Source organism: Mobula birostris, chromosome 31 (genome assembly GCF_030028105.1).
Source record: "Mobula birostris isolate sMobBir1 chromosome 31, sMobBir1.hap1, whole genome shotgun sequence".
In the NCBI taxonomy this organism is placed as follows: Eukaryota; Metazoa; Chordata; class Chondrichthyes; order Myliobatiformes; family Myliobatidae; genus Mobula; species Mobula birostris.
Window position 1 is genome coordinate 34,197,599 of NC_092400.1, and position 14,876 is coordinate 34,212,474.

Sequence of the window (14,876 nt, forward strand, 5' to 3'; positions counted from 1 at the left end):
TAAATTGGGGTTCACCTTAGGTTTAATGATTGAATGGTGTTCGATCCTTGACCCAGCTAATAGTTATTCTTCAACCAGTACCACTAAAACATTATCTGCTCCCTGATCACATCGCTATTGTTAATCCTGTGAGCTTTTTCTGCACAATGCTCCTAGAGTCATGCTTCCCAGATTATAGAAATAACTACACATCATAATTAATCCTAAAGTGCTTTGAGACATCCTGAAAGAATTAGGAGAGCCACTAAAGAAATGGCAGGGTGGAGATGTGTCTACCAAAGGAGGTGTAAGACGCTCCTTCCCTCCGCATGTCAGTGTTTCTTCAACGTAAATGACTTCAAGTTTTATATCGCAAGTGATTTCTAAAAAACATGGTGTTGTTTTGGTGCAATATACATATATATAAATATAATGTAAGGTGCTCCTTCCCTCTGTAGCCTGCAGGTCACCTCTGGGCCAGGTGAAGCACCTGCTCAGCCCCCAATCGGGGTCACATGAAGCTATGGGAGCAGGTGGTGGATGGTCGTACGAGCAGCTGGTGCAGATCACAAGTCCTGGTTATGTGACCACTGACACCAGGCAGACAATCTCTAAAGAGTATTGATCATGGCTGGGGTCACCCGCCTTGTAAATACACCGCCCAGGAGAAGGCAAAGGCAAACAACTTCTGTAGAAATATTGGCCAAGGACAATCATGGTCTTGGAAAGACCTTGATCGCCCACATCATACAACATGGCACATAATGGTGATGACTGAAGAAATACAAGTAGTCGTTTTACTATGCATGTAGCTCGAGTTTGTAAGTCTTCAAATACGGTATGATCTCATCAAGCTGTTTGCCTCATTCAAGATTCAACATAGCTTATTGTCATCCTTCAGTACACAAGTGTAAAGGACAATGAGATGATTGTTACTCCGGATCAATCATTTTGTTTTCCTTTGTACTTCAGTGTAATGCCAGATTTCGGGCACTTGACAACTAAACTTGCTCAGTCGGCTTCTCTACAAGTTTGTAGATTCCTAACTGGCATTACTCAGGTGCTTCCCCTTGTGAATGTCCTCTTCTCTGTAATATACACCAAGACCCTGGTCCTCATGAACCATGAGAATACCAGGCATAGTGATCAGATTTAAAATGTATTGTCATCACTATATCCTGGGACTTCTACGCCTATTGGGAAGAAATTGGGAAAATATTTTACTCCTTAAATTTTATTCAAATTCATCAGCCTTTACCCGATCAAACATGTTGCAAAGTGCATGGGAAGTGGGTATAAATAAACTACATGAATACAAATTATATAGAATCATCAAGAAATACAGCACAGAAACAGACCCTTCATCCCATCTAGACTGTGCTGAACCATTTAAAAAGCCTAATTCCCATCATCCTCTGGTCAAGATATCCCAGAGGGCAATGCTTCCACAGTCAACATAAACCATGAAACTGTATATTTCAGTTCTTTTATGTTTGTTTTTCACCTTGAATGTGATTCTGGAACTATTGGAGCCTGTGATTTACAGTTTGGAAAATCAGTTGGGTGTTTCATCGCTCTGCAGTCTCCGAGAGGATTCTGGAAGATGGAGGCAACGTGCACAAACCTTGTGGCGAGAAGGCTGCGGGATGAGGCGAGAGCTGATGTTCAACTCCATTTCGCCTATTAAAGCAAAGAGGGAGATTGAAATTTTGAGGTGAATGTGGAAGGTGAGCACCAACTTCCTGTTTTTTGATCACTCTGCAGCCGGAGAGGAGAGACTGCCTATTGACTGCTGGTGTGATCACTGCTGCTGGACAGGGTAGAGCCTGCCACTGTGCCTGGTTTGCTGCATTTTGGATATGCACTTGGACTATGGACCTTTTTTTTTTGAAGTTTTATACTATTTTATATTATGTCACGCTACCCTCCTCATTTTTTTGTGTGCGGGGGAGGGGGATTTGGGGGTTGATGTGCCTGTTCCATTTCTGTGTGCGGAGAGGGGGGATTTAGGGGTTGATGATGGTGCTATGTTCTTTTCTTTCTTGGTTTCGTGGCTATCTGGAGAAGAAGAATTTCAGCGTTGTATACTTTGATAATAAATGAGCCTTTGAACCTGCACCTGGAGTATAGCCCTCCCATCCAAAGCTCTTAGACTCCATGTGTTAAATGGTCTCTTTGTATTTCACACCTCAGGATTTGAAGGGTTTGCTTTACCTTTATATTTCGCCTTTTCGTCTTCGGTGAGATGCTCAGTTCGGCTCCTGGTCACCACGTTAACATTGTTCACAGTGAAAACCTAGAAACAAAAAGGCAGCAAAGCTTCAAATCTTCTGTTACCTCCTGAGGACAGAGATTCCCAAAGTGCAAACCCTTTACTCTTTCATTCAGATGGGGGATACACCCTTAAACCACGACTGCCAAGTCTTTTTAACTATGTAACACATCACTCTCAGAGAGTAGTTTCCACCCTGGGGTCCACTGACCCCTCGGTTAATTGTCGAGGTCCATGGCATAAAATGGGTTGGGAACCCCTGATCTAGGTAAACTACCAATACAATTATCCCTATCTCACATTTCTCTGAATCTCATTCCCATCAGAAAAAAGTTAATTATGCAGAGGAAATTGTCCTCAGAGGGAACAGAGGTAGAGAGAGTGAGCAATTTCAAGTTCCTGGGTGTCAATATCTCTGAGGATCTAACCTGGACCCAACATATCAATGCAGCTATAAAGAAAGCAAGACAGTGGCTATATTTCATTAGGAGCTTGAGGAGATTCAGTTTGTCACCGAAGACACTACAGCATTTCTAGAGATATCCCGTGGAGAGCATTTTGACTGGCAGCATCACTGTCTGGCATGGGAGGGGCTATCCAGGACATCTTCAAATAACGATGCCTCAGAAGGACCCCCATCACCCAGGACGGGTCCTCTTCTCATCACTACCATCAGGAAGGAGGTACAGGAGCCTGAAGGCACACACTCAATGATTCAGGAACAACTTCTTCCCCTCTGCCATCTGACTTCTAAGTGGACATTGGACCCATGAACACCACCAACCTACCTTTTTTATTTCTGTTTTTGCACTACTTATTTAAAGTATTTAATACAGATATATACACTTATTGTAATTCATTTTCTTCCTCTATTACCATGTATTGCATTCTACTGCTGCCGCAAAGTTAACAAATTTCACGATACATGCTGATGATATTAAACCTAATTCTGATTCAGAATTATATTCAATGACATGCAACTTTTCTTCCTGATTTGAAACATTAAGTTTCAACCTGTCTTTGAGTTAGGAACTATACTACAATCATGAAATGATCTCCCCAAATTAAAATTTTCAGAGAACTGTGAGGAGATGACAGCTGTTGTGAAAAGTCCCCTCAGAAGTTTTCAACAGCATGTTTCTGACAGGAATATTAAAAAGAATGTGTTGTGGGCATGTGGCCAAGTGGTTAAGGCATTCGACTAGCGACCTGAAGGCCACTAGTTCAAGCCCCAGCTGAGGCAGCGTGTTGTGTCCTTGAACAAGGCACTTAACCACACAGTGCTGTGCAACGACACCGGTGCCAAGCTGTATCAACCCTTGCCCTTCCCTTGGACAACATCGGTGTCGTGGAGAGGGGAGACTTGCAGCATGGGCAACTGCCAGTCTTCCATACAACCTTGCCCAGGCCTGCGCCCTGGAGAGTGAAGACTTTCCAGGCGCAGATCCATGGTCTTGCAAGACTAACGGATGCCTTAATTAAAAAGAAAGAAAATAATGAATCGAGTTATTTGCAGAACTTACTGTACCTTGGCCTCATACTCTTGTATAACATCAGTCTTGTCTGTCCGCCAACCCCAGAATCCAGATTTATTCCTGGTGGGTAAGCAGAGAATTAATTACATCACACTCCCCACACAAATAAACACATCAAATAGAATCATACAGCATTAAAGCACAGAAATAGGCCCTTCAGCCCATCTATTCTCTGCCAAGCTACTAATTCAACCTAGTCCCATCAACCTGCATCTGGGTTATAACCCTCATACCCTTCCCATCCACGTACATATCCAAACCTCTCTTAAATGTGGAAAATGAATGTTAAATAAATTAGATTTAGTAAGAACGAACATTTAGAGTTCCACTGCTGAATGACATTCATTAAAATATCCAGTTTCAAATCAGCAACCTGGATATAAAATAGGAACATTCCAACATGTTCACATTTCAGGGAAACTAAAACAGGCCGTATGGCATTACGTTACCCCATGCTTCAGTATTATTTGTCAAATAAAATTGGAGGGGTTACAAGTTAAGAGTTCCAAAATCAAAGTACATAGATGCTAGCTAAAATTTCCTGAAATTCAGGTTTATTCCTGTTTCTCTTCCTTCCAAGCTCCTCAATCAAAATCACAAGCATTGGTTGACAAGGAATTTCTTTAAACAGCGATGAAATTGTCTCAATCAAAAGTTCAAAGTAAGTCCATCATCAAAGTACATATATGTCAATCCTGAAATTCATTTCTTGTGGGCATTCACAGTAGATACAAGAACACAATAAAATTAATGAAAGACCACACCCAGCAGGGCAGACAACCAGCGTGCAATGACAACACACTGTGCCAATACGCAAGAAAATGAATAATAATAAATACGCAATAAATATTGAGAACATGAAATGAAGGGTCCTCGAATTGAGTCCATATGTTGTGGGACCAGTTCAGTGATGAGGCAAGTGAAATTGAGTGACGTTATCCCCACCTGGTTCAGGAGCCTGATGGCTGGGGGGTAATAACTATTCCTGAACCTGGTGATGTGAGACCTGAGGCTCCTGTACCATCTTCCTGATGGCAGCAATAAGAAGAGAGCATGTCCTGGGTGGTGGGGCTCCCTGATGATGGATGATACAACTGTGCACTGTATAGATGTGCACGCTGGTGGTGAGGGCTTTACCTGTGATGAAAACCCCCAGCACTTTTGGGCAAGGGGCTTCTTTAAGCTATCACATTACTCATCTTAAAGCTATCACATGACCAAATGCACATGATTTCTAAAAATAAACATCTTACCATGTACTCTATGTTTCAGGACCATTCCCAATTGATTCACCACTTCAACATCTCACACGCATCACAAATGTTTGTCAGACTGACCTGGAGTTCTAACGTCTTTGAGAGGAGTGTAAGAGTAAAAATGAGATTAAAAAGAGAGTAAATGAGAAGAAATGAGGAGAGAGGTTGAATCTGTGAAGGAACACAGCAGGTCAGGTAGCATCTTTGAGGGGAATAAACAGTTGCCGTTTTGGGCCAAGACTGTTCCTCAGGACTGGAAAAAAAAAAGCCAGAATAAGAAGGTGGGGGGAATGAAAGGATTAAGGAGGGAATGGGGAAGACATTACCTTAAATTGGAGAAACCAATGTTCATGCCATCAGGTTGGAAGCTACCCAGACGGAATATGAGGTCTTGTTCCTCTAACCCGAGTTTGGCCTCGTCATAGCAGTAGAAGAAACCATAGACAGAGATGCCAGTTTGGAATGGGTGGGAAGTCAAACTGAAATAGGTAGCCACCAGGAGGTCCTGCCTCTGTGTGCAAACAGGGCTAAGATCCTCGACAAAGTGGTCCCTCAATCTGCTTTGGGTATCACTGATAAAGAGACCACCCCTGGAGCACTGGATATAACAGATGACCCTAACAGGGTAAAGTGTTGCCTTTCCTGGAAGGGCTGTTTGGACCCCCTGAATGGTGATGAGGGTGAAAGGACAAGCGTGGCATTTGTCACTCTTGTGGGGAAAAGTACCAGGAGGGGCAAATGGACAAGTGAGTCACATGGAGAGCGATCCCTATAGAAAGCAGAGAGGGGAAGTTTGTATCGACAGGCCACCTAAAATGGAAGGAAGGTTTAACTGGATGATCTCTTTCATGCTCCAATACTACTTATGCGAGAACCCCATTTATGACTAGCCGAATGTACTTACGACCGATACATTTCGGCCATAATGTTTGCTCTGCTCAGACAAGTGCACAGCCATTTCTACCCCATTATTGTTCATCCCTTTTTAACCTCCAAAAGAACGTCACTTGCTTCTTATTCTTCCCTTTTTCGTGCATATGTAACTTTACCGTGCAAGGCCAAATTTATAAATTCATCTTATTTTGTCATTTTATTTACTATTATATTATTTTAGTCTTTTTTGAAGCCTGCACTGAGTCCACATGATAGGGACATCTACACAACTTGCATAATGAAAAGGTTACTTTGTAATCAAATTAATTACACAACATGGTCTTTAATAACTTAAGACCATAAATCATAGGAGCAGAATTAGGCCATTTGCCCATCAAATCTGTTTGACCATTCCATCATGGCTGATTTATCAACCACACTCTCCTATCTTCCCCCTATAACACTTGATGACCGTACTAAGCAAAAACCTATCAAACTCCCCTTTAAGTATACCCAATGACTTGGCCTCCACAGCCATCACCACCCTCTAGCCAAAGAAATTTCTCTTTTATATATTGGTTAATTAATATAAAGTATTTGACTACTTTATTCATAAATTCCTGTTGTAGTTACTATTCTATAGACTTGCTGAGTATGCCCACTTGAAAATGAATCTCAGGCTTGTATACTGTGACATATATGTACTTTGATAGTAAAATTTACTTGGAACTTTGAAGAAATTTCCTTGTAATTGGCTTGCATTTGATCGCACAAACTATTAGCCAAATCAGATCTTTGATTCAACACTCACAAAATGCTGGAGAAATTCAGCAGGTCAGGCAATGTCTATGGAAAAGAGTAAACAGTCAATGTTTCAGGCTGAGACCCTTCTTCCGGTCTTGGCCTGAAATGTTGACTGTTCACTCATTTCCATAGATGCTGCCTGACCTGCTGAGTTCCTCCAGTATTTTGTGTGTGTTGCTTGGATTTCTAGCATCTGCAGATTTTCTCATTTTCAGATTTTTGATTGTTTATACTTAACATTCCCCTGACACACCAGTACTGAACTTCAGTGATGACTAGAATTTCAAGTATGGTGCAAGTCTAATGTTACCTTTCAAAGGATATGTTTTTTGTATCAAGGTACGTGGAAACAATGGGGGAAGTAAGACGGCTTGCAACTTGATCTGCTGTTGGCCTTACGGACGACAGTGTGAGACCTTGTTGTTCTTGTGAGAGCTCGAAGTGTTCCAGGTCTACGACTTGGTTATCATGGTCCACTTCTATAAACTCGGCCCTGTCAGCTTTACCAGAAAGAAAATCACAACAACGTTAAAGAAAGTTACTGGCAGATCATTGCAAATCAAAAATCATCTACATATTTAGACAAAATAGTTCATGAAGACTTGCAATTTCAATTCCTTTTTTTTTATTTTGCAAGATAAAAGTTTTCTCTGCATTGATCTTCTCACCTTGACATTTGATGACTGATTTAATTCAGATTCAAAAAGGCAAGCTGTCAAACTGTAATAAATTACCATTCTAATCTGGGGTTATAGACAATACATACAGGTGCTTTGCCAATGAGAGTTAGCATGGCCAAACTAGCACAGACTCAGTGGCCACTTTATTAGGTAAAGCTGCTTGTTAATGCAAAAACCTAAATCAGCCAATCATGTGGTGGCAACTCAGTGCATAAACACATGCAGTTGTTGTTCAAATCAAACATCGGAATGGGGAAGAAATATGATCTACGTGACTTTGATCATGGTTTGGTGCCAGATGGGGTGGTTTGAGTATCTCAGAAACTGCTGATCTCCTGGCATTTTCATGCACAACAGTCTCTAAAGTTTACAGAGAATTCTGCAAAGAACAAAAAAATCCAGTGAATGGCCAGACTGGTTTAAACTGACAGGAAGGAGACAGTAACTCAAATAACTATGCGTTACAAAAGTGGTGTGCAGAAGATTATCTCTGACTGCACAACACATCAAACCTTTAAGTGGATAGGAGTAAACCACATGGAGTCCAGTCCTGTGGCCACTTTTTTTTTTGGATACAGGGGGTACCTAATAAAGTGGCCACTGAATGTATATCTTTGCATAGTTTCCATTAAAAGTCAAATATAGGCTACAGAGTTCAAATCCTGTCTTAGTACTTCCCTCCTCAACATGCTGTTAGCCAAAGAGCAAAGAGGAAAGAAACCAAATGTAACACCCTTAATGAGGATCAGAACAAGGTGGAACTTTTGAGTCTTTCTGATTTATATGACTCAGAATTTCACCAGGCTTTATATTCACCCACTATACTAAGACTATTCCTTTGTGGTAGTCTTGTTATATCCAGATTATTTTTCATGTTCCCATATTCGCTGCTACTGTGTGGTCCAGAATCTCCGGAGGGGAAGGCCCCAAGTCCTCGGCTTTGCTTGTTGCTCGGCGGCCAAGGCGGGGTCAAAGCGCTCAGCAGAGATGGTGCTCGGTGCCGGAGGGCTGGTCGGAGGTTCAAAGTTTTCAGACGGACTCAGAGCTGGCTGCGGTCGGGTCCTTCCAATGCATCGGCAAGTTTGCGGCACTTTGGAGGTTCATGGCAGGGAGAGTTTCTCCCTTCTCCCGTCTGCGTGAGATGATGGGGCTATCGGGACTTGAGATTTTTACCGTGCCCATGGTCTGCTCTTTACCAAATTATGGTATTGCTTTGCACTGTTGTAACTGTATGGTATAATTATGTGGTTTTGTCAGTTTTAGTCTTGGTTTGTCCTGTGTTTCTGTGATACCTTTCTGGAGGAACATTGCATGATTTTTTAATGCATGCATTTCTAAATGACAATAAATGAGGACTGAGTGTCCTCATAATCTAATCTAAACATTGGATCCCGGTTAATTGCTATACATTGGGGCCAGTTTATTTTTGCTGCCTCAATTAGCCAAAATTTCCTGGAAATGGTTAAAAAGGTATAACAAAAAAAACTGAGCAAATGAAATACAGAACAAATTAGAACACTACCAAAAGTACTACAGTACAATAAAACTGTGTATTAGTTCCTAATAGTTAGCGATGGAGGAATTCATCCAGTGGACGCATTGAACAAAATCAGCATGGGCACCTAGTGCAGGTAATGGACTGCTTTCATACAATGCTGTCGATGATTGAATCCTCCAAATCTTCATTTTCATTGTAACATTCAAGATGATGGCCAATACCTTCAAATTCTTGGTAGTTCCTAATTTGCTGAAGTAGTAAAATCATTTCATTTTCACTCCTGGCCATTTGTGGCATTTCCAAGCCTGCATGCTTGAAACCACAGTGAGCAAAACAGTTCTGAATTGTCTTACTGCTTATTTCTCACCAACGATCAGGGACAAAAAAATCACCTGCTTTTTTGAACATAAGCACATGGAACTGAAGCTATTTAAAAACCGTTCACTCTGAGCATGGTGTAGTGTCGAATGGCCACAAAAGTGCAAGCAACTAACACTGATCAGCAACAGTCTCCTGCCCCAAGTAAGTGGCATGGTGTCCTAAATAAACGAAGGGAATCCCGGCTATTTTCTCAGTTTTTTTTGTTCTTTACGAACCAAATCAGTGGCTGATTCAATTAATTGGAATCCACTGTATTCTTAGGTAAACTGTGTTTAATGAATTGCAATATGACTGCCTCAAGATTGATATAAACTGAGGGAAATGAAAATAAAACCAACAGAGCTTAGTTACCCAAATTTGAAGTTACCACATTTACCTTTGCCCTTAAAAATGTAGCTGCGATGGCCCCTTTCCCATTTCATATTCTCGAAGTTCAGTAAGGTAGTATCTACTCGTAGGTTGGCACCACTCTTCCATATACGGTATACATCACTTGGGCACATCTTGGAAACGAGGGGAACTGGGAAAGAGAGAAGAATCAGCGAAATGTGCAGGGGGGAAAAAATATATTTTAAGCCTTAATTTGTTGCTGGAAGTGAAAAGAAAAAAACTTTTACTTCTGGACCTTTGAATACTGAAATTCGGTCTTTCATGTACAAATATTGTTTGAAATTTAATGTCTGTTCCTTTACATAAAGATTCATCATACAAGTTTAAAATACAATTACATTTCACCAAAAGCATAAATCAAGTCTTCACTGGGGACAACACTAGCAGCATGCCAGACATTCAGGAGTATCAGGGGGCAGAAGTGTGTGAAGTTGCCATTATTAGGGAGAAGGTGCTTGGGAAACTGAAAGGTCTGAAGGTAGATAAATCACCTTGACCCAGATGGCCTACACCGCAGGGTTCTGAACAAGGAGGCTGAAGAGATTGTGGAGGCATTAGTACTGATCTTTCAAGAATCAATAGATTCTGGAATGGTTCTGGAGGACAGAAAAATTGCAAATGTCACTCCACTCATCAATAAGGGAGAGAGGCAGAAGAAAGGAAATTATAGGCCAGTTAGTCTGACCTCAGTGGTTGGGAAGATGTTGGAGTTGATTATTAAGGATATAGTTTCAGGGTAGTTGGAGGCACATGATAAAATAGGCCAAAGTCAGCATGGTTTCCTCAAGGGAAAATCTTGCCTGACAAATCTGTTGGAATTCTTTGAAGAAATACCAGGCAGGATAGACTAAAGGGAATCAGTAGATGTTGTGCACTTGGTTTTTCACAAGGTCTTTGACAAGGTGCCACCAAGGAGGTTCCTTAACAAGAGCCAATGATGTTACAGGAAACATACTAGCCTGAATAGAGCAGTGGCTGATTGGCAGGAGGCAAAGAGTTGGAATAAAGGGAGCCTCTTCTGGTTGGCTGCGGTAATGAATGGTGTTCCACAAAGTTCTGTGCTGGGACCACTTCTTTTATGTTACATAATCGATGATTTGGATGATGGAATTGAAGGCTTTGTGGCCGAGTTTGCCGATGATATGAAGATAGGTGGAGGGGCAGGTAGTGTTGAGGAAACAGAGAGGCTACAGAAGGACTTGGACAGATTAAGAGAATGGGCAAATCAGTGGCAGATGGAATACAGAGTTGAGAAGTGTATGATCAATGACTTTGGCAGAAGAAATAAAAGTGCGGACCATTTTCTAAATGGAGACAAAATTCAAATGTCTGAGCTGCAAAGGGACTTGGAAGTCCATATGCAGGATCCCCTAAAGGTTAGTTTGCAGGTTGAGTCTGTGGTGAGGAAGGCAAATACAATGCTAGCACTCATTTTAAGAGGACTAAAATATAAAAGCAAGGATGTGATGTTGAGGCTTTATAAGGCGTTGGTGAGGCCTCACTTGGAGTACTGAGAGCAGTTTTGGGTCCCTTATCTAAGATAGGATGTGCTGATATTGGAGAGGGTTCAACGGAGTGGCATGTATTTGACCTAGTCTGCAGACCTCCCAGTTCAGCACCAGTATTTACTCCTGGAGTACCCAACGACTCCAAAACAAACATCGTGTGGGATTATGAGGGGAGCTCATGACAGGAAATGGTTGAATTGTTGAGTGATACAAAAGACATGCGTTTGTATTTCACTCCAGAAAACAACTGACTTTAATTGGATGAAGCTGGAAAAAGAATCATCATGCAATTGAATTTCTAGACAATAGAAACATTGTTGGGTAAAAATCCACGTGATTGCAGGAAACAGCTAATGCATGTCAGTTTGAAAGTTACACAATAGGGAGGTGAAATGCCCTGGACATCTGTAATATTTCACAATCTGAGCTAGGTAAGAATCCAAATTTATAGCCCATGGTAGGAACTGTGAATTGTGATTAGCTCTTATCTGCCTCTTGGTGTCTCATTATCAGGGCAGCTCTATTCAGGAGTAAATCACCCCCAAGATAAAACAAAACCCATCCAGATAGGATCACTGCCACCATAGACATTCAGAAAATCCGTTAATTTGTAAACGAGGGTCACTTACTCCAGCTGGTAAACTCCCACTTCATCTCCACATAGAAATCAGAGGTCTGGTAAAAAAAAAATAGGTTCAGTACATCAAATAGAATGTAGCGTTTAAACCCAAAATAGAACAATTAACTTCTCAGTACCAAGTCAGACCTGTAAAAGGCCTAAATTAGCTGATACATTGCCTATAAAAAGTACTCACACCCTCCCCTGGAAGTTTTCATGTTTTATTGTTTTATAGCATTGAATTACAGTGGATTTAATTTGGCTCTTTTGACACTGATCAACAGAAAAGATACTTTTGTGTCAAAGTGAAAACAACTTTTTACAAATTGGTTTAAATTTATTACAATTATTAAACACAAAATAATTCATTGCAGAATTATTCACCCCCCTCAAGTCAGTATTTAATAGATGCACTTTTGGCAGCAATTACAGCCTTGAGTCTGTGTGGATAGGTCTCTATCAGCTTTGTACACCTGAACACTGCAATTTCCCCCCATCTCCTTTATAAAACTGCTCAAGCTCTGTCAAATTGCATGGGGATGGTGAGTGAACATCCCTTTTCAAGTCCAACCACAAACTCTCAATTGGATTGAGGTCTGAACTCCAGGACAACTTTGTTTTTAATCCATTCCTGAGTAGCTTTGGCTTTATGCTTGGGGTCACTGTCTTGCTAGAAAACAAATCTTCTCCCAAGTCGCAGTTCCCTTGCAGACTGCATCAGGTTTTCCTCCAGGATTTTTCTGTATTTTACCCCCTACCTTCACAAGCCTTTCAGGACCTGCTGCAGTGAAGCATCCCCACAGCATGATGCAGCCACCACCATGCTTCATGGTAGGAATGGTGTGTGGCTTATCCCAAACATAGCATTTAGTCTGATGGCCAAAAAGCTCAATTTTGGTTTTATCAGACCATAGAACCTTCCTTCCAGCTGAATTCAGTCTCCCACATGCCTTCTGGCAAACTCTAGTGAAGATCTCATGTTTTTTTTTTAATAACAGTGGCTTTCTCTTTGCCACTCTCCCATAAAGCTGCGACTGGTGAAGCACCTGGCCTACAGTTGCTGTATGTGCAGTCTCTCCCATCTCAGCCACTGAAGCTTGGAACTCCTCCAGAGTTGTCATAGGTCTCTTGGTGGTCTCCCTCACTAGTCCCCTACTTGCACGGTCACTCAGTTTTTAAGGATAGCTTGCTCTAGGCAGTTTTACAGCTGTACCATATTCTTTCTACTTTCTTGATGATTGAATTTAACTGTTCTCCAAGGGATATTCAGTGACTTGGAAATTTTCTTGTGTCCAGCTCCTGACTTGTGCTTTTCAATAACCTTTTTATGAAGTTGTTTGGAGGGCTCTTTTGTCTTCATAGTGTAGTTTTTGCCAGGATAGTGACTCATCAGCAGTTGGACCTTCCAGATACAGGTGTATTTTTACCACAATCAATTGAAACACCTCGACTACACACAGTTGATCTCCATTTAACTAATTACGTGACTTCTAAAACCATTGGCTGCACCAGTGACGATTTGGTGTGTCATCTTCGAGAGGGTGAATAATTAAGCAATAAATTATTTTGTTTTATATTTGTAATTAATTTATATCACTTTGTAGATATCTGTTTTCACTTTGACACGAAAGAATCCTTTTCAATTGATCAGTATAAAAAAAAGCCAAATTAAATCCACTGTGTCCTGACGAAGGGTCTCAGCCTGAAACGTCCACTGTACCTCTTCCTAGAGATGCTGCCTGGCCTGCTGCGTTCACCAGCAACTTTGATGTGTGTTGCTTAAATCCACTGTGATTCAATGTTGTAAAACAATAAAACATGAAAACTTCCAGGGGGGTGAATATTTTTAAAATCGGCACTATATATTTACAACTTAATGTAATATTCTTTAATTGAAAATTAAGGTACATTTTAATTAAGGTAGTACAGTAATCAGTAATATATTATTAAGGGACCTAACAGAAAATGTCCTGAAGAATGGTCTCGGCCCAAAATATTGACTGTTCACTGTTTTCCATAGTCGCTGCCTGACCTACTGAGTTCCTCCAGCATCTTGTGCGTGTAACAAAAAGGTAGATTTGTTTTGGGGTACAAAGCGTATTTACCAACATAGAATATTCTATTATTTCTTTTGAACCAGGAAAGTAAAAAAAAAAAAATTGGCTTTTTTCAAAAGAGGAGAGAACTGGGAAAAATTATCTGGTCAATAAAATCTTCCTCACACAAGTTTGAACCAAAAATATAAAAAAGCTGGATGCACTCGGTAGCTAGAAATCGACTGTGGAGAAAAAGATTTTTTTTGAATGTTAGTTGATGTCTGTCCTGGTCTTTCAAAGTTGAAAGTAAAGTTTATTGTCAAAGTACAGATATATATTACTATAAACAATCCTGAGATTAATTTTTCTGCAGCCACTGATTTCTATTGCCTTTCTTGTATTTACTGTGATTGCTCGCAAGAAAATGAATCTCAGGGTTGTATATGGTGACATATGTTTTTGATAATAAATTTACATTGAACTTTAATGTTTCAAGTCAAAAGATATTTTAATAGCATAAAACTCTTGGAGTAGGTTAAAAGGTCGGCACAATATAGTGAGCCAAAGGACCTGTAATGTGCTGTAGTGTTCGCTGTTCTATTAAAATTATGTATGTCTAGAAATTCATTTCTAGTTGGTAGTGTTCAAGTGTTATTATGTTATGTCTATGAAGGTCCTCAGTCATCCAGGTCATTGTGTATCAAGCAGTAGTAAATCAAGGCAACTGGACTTGCTGTGTTGTCTAGAAGACCTTTCACCATTCATTCAAGAGGCTTCTTCAATTCTGATCAAGGTGAGTAGTTTTCCAGTTTATAATCTCTGTGAGTCGTTTGAAGATATTGCAATCACATGAGGGTCGTTAAGAGTCGTGGAGGCAATGAGAGGGTCATTAGTCTTATCTTTGCATGAATGGAGATGGGAACTGTCTTGGAGTTAAGATTGGTCACCGGGTTTCAGATGGCTTTTCTGATTTGCAACAGAATTATTAGCAATCCTCTGGGCCTTATGGTGGATAGAAAGCTCTCGACCACGGAGGGTTATCATC

General features: G+C 40.7%; 1 protein-coding gene across 1 annotated transcript in view; it reads right to left on the bottom strand.

Moving 5' to 3' along the window:
* The window catches only part of ankrd13a (ankyrin repeat domain 13A), a 40,946-nt gene that overhangs the window by 12,543 nt on the left and 13,527 nt on the right, over nucleotides 1-14,876 (bottom strand). The window contains exons 4-8 of the mRNA XM_072247460.1: nucleotides 11,806-11,851; nucleotides 9,655-9,798; nucleotides 7,030-7,219; nucleotides 3,780-3,846; nucleotides 2,194-2,275 (exon numbers count right to left, since the gene is read on the bottom strand). Coding sequence (XP_072103561.1) covers nucleotides 2,194-2,275; nucleotides 3,780-3,846; nucleotides 7,030-7,219; nucleotides 9,655-9,798; nucleotides 11,806-11,851 — 529 coding nt within the window. The remainder of the gene's footprint in view (nucleotides 1-2,193; nucleotides 2,276-3,779; nucleotides 3,847-7,029; nucleotides 7,220-9,654; nucleotides 9,799-11,805; nucleotides 11,852-14,876) is intronic.